Below are 5678 nucleotides of genomic sequence, written 5' to 3'. Positions count from 1 at the left end.
ACTCAAGCTTTCTCTGTTTAAATTCTAGGGTATTTCAGTAATCCAACGTGGAACTGCCCAGAAGCCAGACTGCTTTTGAGATAGCTCTGCTGCATTGTAACTGATATCAGCAGCCCACAATTAACATCAGAATCTTCAAACTTCCAATGAGTGTTTTTTCTAAAATCCCAGGACAATAAGTCGGGCTGACCTCCCCATTCTTTTAGGTTATTTACTTGTTTTAATTTTAAAATATTCAGTTATGTCCTCTATCCTGTTAATATTTTAGAAAGAAATTTATGTTTTTTCACAGACATAAATATATATACAGAGAGCAAGAATGACTCTTCTAACACACTTGACTGTCTTGTGAAATGCATATATTTCTTTAATAATAATATAAATGGAAAGAAAAATGATAATGGCGACAACATTCTTCTTAAGTTCTGCATGAAAAATAAGACTTAGAAAGATATAGATTGAAAACTATGCCATCTATAGAAGCTCTTTTCTTTCTAGAATTTTTGTCTTTTCTAAAGAACACCTACAGTTTCATGTATTAGCTACAGCTAATTACTGATTTTCTTAACAAAGATAGATTATTTTTGTACTAACACTTGGAAACTTGCTTAGAAATTTCTGTGGCGTGAACCCACAGGGTGAATCTTCTAGACTCAAAGTAAATCTTAGGTTTGTGTTCGGTCACATGGGTTTTTCTATCAGACAACACTTATGTAAGATTTCATAGTAATTTGCAGTGTGAAACTGACTTTCATAGCCATGGCTCTCAAGTCATTCCCAGCTCCGTCTCTTCACAAGAGATTCTTCTTAGCTGTCGGAGTTAATTGAGACAAGCAGGAGTGTCGGCTCTAGCTTTTGCAACTATAAAATTAAAATGCATGTCAACCTTTTCATCCTAAGAATTTCCCATTATTTTTCCTTTTCCTTTGAAGTTTCTCTGAAGTTCGGAGACAGTTTCCTTTATTTATTCTGTAGGCTTGAAAGGAAGGAATAAGTCCTGTTGTCCGAAAGTTAGACTTCTGCCTAGAGATAAACTATGACTCTAAATTCATCTTTGAACTTCCCTGTCCCTTATTGACTGCCTCCCACCCTTCTCTTGATCACACAAACACAAATATACACCCACAAAACTGTATTCAGCTTGGTTGTACATGCCTTGGCAAAGTGTGCATTTTTAAAAAAATTTTTATTTATAACTTTTATGTTATGTGTATGCCTGTATTGCATGCATGTAGGTAAGTGCACCCGTGTCATGCAATGCCTGCAGAGGACGGAAGAGGCTATCGGATCCCCCGGAACTGGAGTTACAGGCAGTTGTTAGCTGCCATGTGGGTGCTGGGATTCGAGTCCAGGTCTTCTGCAAGAACAAGCAGTGTTCTTAACTGCTGAGCCATCCCTCTAGCCCCGCAAAGTGTGTATTATAATATTTAACCAGTCATTGATAGTGGGCAAATTGTTTGTTCTATGTCACTCTGTATGAAACACTCCGCACTCTCTTACATGAGTTATGTGGATGGTGGTGTTCAAAGTGCTTTTACATTTGTCCAACATTCTGTTAGATATGAAGAATAGGTATTATTTTATTTTACAGGGGGTAATTGCCTTGCTTTTGAGTTACTGAGACCAAAAGTCTTCCTGGGTCTTAGCCTTTCTGTCCAAGAATGAACATTGTGGTTGCTAATCTGCCAGTATGATATATTTCTTCCACTAGTCCCTTCCCCTCAAACTGATTTCACTTACCATTGTTAGATTATCAAACAAGTTTCTGGCTATGGGCAAAAATTATGGACTCCTTCGTCCAGCACAAATATTTGGTCACTTTGTCCCGAAACTCCTTGGTTTTTACTCCATAAATAATAGGATTGAGCATTGGAGGCACAAGGAAGTAGAGGTTACCAAGAATGGTGTGAACATGGGGTGGGATGCCTCGGCCAAAGCGGTGAGTCAGAAAAGAGAAGAGCGAGGGGGTGTAAGAAACTAGCATGACACAGATATGTGTGGTGCATGTGTTGACTGCTTTGTGGTGAGCTTCCTTAGAAGAGAGATGCATGATAGCCCGGATGATCAACACATAAGATGAAGCAATAGCTGAGATGTCCAGCCCAACCACCAGCAGGGCCACCACCAGACCATATATGCGGTTGACTGTGGTGTCCACACATACCATCTTCACCACAGCCATGTGCTCACAGTAGGTGGTGGGGATGACATGACTAGCATGAAAGGGCATGCGCTGGAGAAGGATGGGCATGGGGAGAATAAAGAGGACAGCTCGTACCAGGCTCACGAGGCCAATGATCTCAATACGACTATTAGACAGGGTGGTGGCATAATGCAGAGGCTTGCAGATGGCCACGTAGCGGTCAAAGGCCATGGTCATCAGGATAGATGACTGCATGGTTGAGATGGAGTGGATGAAGAACAGCTGGACCAGACAGCCTTCGTAGCTGATCTTGCTCTGGCCAAACCAGAATATGCACAGCACTTTAGGAATGGTGGTTGTAGACATGCCCAAGTCTGTGAGGGCCAACATGAAGAGGAGCAGGAACATGGGCTTGTGCAGGGAGCGCTCCGTGGAGATGGTGAAGAGGATGGTGCTGTTGTCAATCACAGTGATGAAGTACATGGAGGAGAAGGGGATAGACATCCATCTGTGCTTGTCCTCCATCCCAGGGATGCCTTGGAGAATGAAGAAAGAGGGGTGGCCTGTCCCATTGCAAGTCATTGTAGAGGCACCCTGGTGAGGCACCAGAGGAGAGCAACAGAGAAACTCCTCAGCTTCAATTCTAAGAACATATCAAGTTTAAGAAGGAAAAAATCAGAATATTTAAATGCATAACACAATCTGAAATAACAGTGGAGGTTACACAGTATTACAGTGTACTACAATATTGCAATAGTAATATAGTGTTAATACAGCAACATCAGTATCTGAGAGAATATATGTTGTGAGAAATGCTTTTGTTAAAGAAAACTGATTGAGGATCCATTATTAAAGTGTTATTAAATTACGTGACTATACTATGAAACATGCCTTCGCTAAAAACTCATAGCCTGAAGCCTTATCAGATAATAAAAAACAATGCAAACCATCAGAAAAAAAAGATCAACAAAAGAATTTTTAATTAACAAAAATGTTCACATGAAATCCTGGGTTTGAAATTTAAATGACATCCATTTTATCAGGTGTAGGATCTCAGGGAGTGGGGAACTTCTTAGGAGAATTTGGCAATGATGATGGAGACTGAAGCATGCAGTGGAGCACCAAACAGATGACATAGCAAACAGGCCAGCACAGGCGGTTGTGAAGGTGAGGCTACCCTCCCCTGGAACACTTACCTGAGTGAGAGGCAGTGAGAGCCTGGGCGCCTGGTCTCAGATGCCTTCTGCAAACGTGTTGGCATGAGTGTGCACATGGGCATGTAGGTGTATTTTAGTAAACACCTGTACCGATAAGCATGCTCATGGCTCTGCATCTCTCCACTCTCCTCTCCAGCACCAAGATCCAGTTTTGGCAGCCTCTTTAAGCTACCTGAGAAAAGGCCCCGAAGGTATTCCAAATTAGTTCTTTGACAGTCCCACCTGACAACACACACACAGACACACACACGCACACATACAGAGGGCATCACTGCTATTATGTGTAAAATTGACCCTGGGGATTTGACTTAGCTCCCAGAAGATCAGGCTGATTGATTTTAGAGATTCTGGGAGTACTCAGTTTTTGCTTGAAGAAAGAGAACAAATTTAGAGATGAATCAATGGACAAATAGTTGAAGAAGCCTTGGGAAGAGTCATTCATACATTTGTATTTATGAATATTTTTAGTCTCAAGGAAGAAAATTCCAAAATGGGCTGCTACACAGGCAGACTTGGTGGAGATTATGCTAAGCAAAATGAGCCAAATACAGAAAGAAAAGTATTTCATGATCTTATGTGCAGAATTTTTTTTAAAAAGTTCAAATATAAAATGGTGCCTCCTGTGGAGCCAGGTGGAGGGAGGAAACGGGGACAGTAGGTAAAATGTTACAGGTAGCAAATGCATATGGTAACAGATACAAAGATTCCATGCCCACAGGCAGAGGACTAGGTAGGAGCTGTGTTCGCTGGTCAAAGTTTTCCCCAAATAAATAGACTCTAGCTTCTCTTGGCACTGTGAAGGAACAGGGATGATTAAGATGATGGCTGTCTCCATTTGCTTCATTATATTTTTGTGGCAAAAAGTCATGAAAATTTAGCAGAGGCTGGACTTTGAGAGACAACTTCTGAAAGTCCTACCTACAGATCTTGTAGAAAGACTTCAGTGACCAGGCACATCAGCAAGAGGGCAGAAAGCACAGAGAAAAGTAAATGACTAATTGGATGGCCTGTAACATCCACAGAAAGGCTCACCAGCAGTGAGCAGTACAGCTGTACTAGATGCTAAACGCATACACACTCCCTGTTCTGTAAAAGCTATAATTTTCTGAGCAGAAAGTCATGGTTCTAGGAACATGCAGAAATTCTGGCTTCTGTCATCTCTCTCCTGTTTGTCTCAAGCTGGTCCTAACATGTGACAGTGGCACATAGGTGATAGTATCAAACTTTCCCTCTTTTACATGTATTGACCTATCACATCCCAGAATACAACTTCTTAAATAGACTTTTCTTGCAGAATATTTGTCAGTACTCTAATATAAACCCTATACTATAGGTCAGAGGACTCTTGCCTCTCAGAAAAACACATTAACTTCATCTTTTGGATTATCATACCAATGGGATAAAAGTCCAAATCTGTATTCCAAATTACTCATGCCATGCTTGGCACATAACAGGTATAATGAACATCTAATAAATTAATAAACAGGTGAATAGGTAAAAAAAATAAATTACTTTATAAATAAAGAAGTATCCTATTTTGTAAGATTTTATTAATTTTTGTTTCATTGTATACCTAAAAATTTTAAGCACAACTTGTATGAAGATTATTCCTTCTTTTTAAAAATTTTTATTTATTATTTTTGCTTTATGTGTATACATGCATTGCCTACATGTAGGTAAGTGCATGTGTGTCTTACAATGCCTGCAGAGGTCAGAAGAGGCTGTCAGATCCCCTGGGACTGGAGCTACAGACAGTTGTTAGCTGCCATGTAGGTGCTGGGATTCGAACCTGGGTCTTCTGCAAGAACAACAAGTGTTCTTAACCGCTGAGCCATCTCTCCAGCCCCAGATTATTCCTTCTTAAATGAATTTATAAAACTCAGTGCAAAGAAAAGAAAAAAGGCCCAGTGATTTGTGCCGGATAAAAAGTTAAGAAAATGGTAATAAAATTCTATTAAAAGAACAAATATTTGAAGATAATCATAAAACAAAGTAGTGCCTAATCTATTTGAAATGAAAATTTATGATAAAAGTTTTCATCACCAAATAATGATGCTATTGGGCAGAAATAAACAGATGATTTAAATAAAATAGTATCAATACATTTGACCATATACATATATATAATGTATTATATAATAGAGATAATACAACAGTATCGTAGGAAATGTATAGGTAATGTAATTATAAGGATAAATTAATCTGTATTTATGTGTAATATTACTCATTGTGTTTTCATGTCTACAAAGGCCAAATCAACTTTACTTTCATTTCTTAGTTTCTTTCTTCACAGTTATCTAGTTATCAGGTAAAATATG

General features: G+C 39.2%; 1 protein-coding gene across 1 annotated transcript; it reads right to left on the bottom strand.

The window, feature by feature from the left end:
* Nucleotides 1–1753: 1753 nt before the first annotated feature.
* On the bottom strand, nucleotides 1754–2725 carry LOC103737536 (putative olfactory receptor 52P1). The gene has a single exon (XM_008837356.3). The coding sequence runs from the start codon at nucleotides 2723–2725 to the stop codon at nucleotides 1754–1756; it is 972 nt and encodes a 323-aa protein (XP_008835578.1).
* Nucleotides 2726–5678: the final 2953 nt, after the last annotated feature.

The sequence above is a fragment of the Nannospalax galili genome, unplaced genomic scaffold (genome assembly GCF_000622305.1).
Source record: "Nannospalax galili isolate Female #2095 unplaced genomic scaffold, S.galili_v1.0 scaffold398, whole genome shotgun sequence".
Lineage (NCBI taxonomy): Eukaryota > Metazoa > Chordata > Mammalia > Rodentia > Spalacidae > Nannospalax > Nannospalax galili.
Note: the sequence above shows the minus strand (reverse complement) of the source record. Positions and strands in the feature narration are given on the sequence as shown.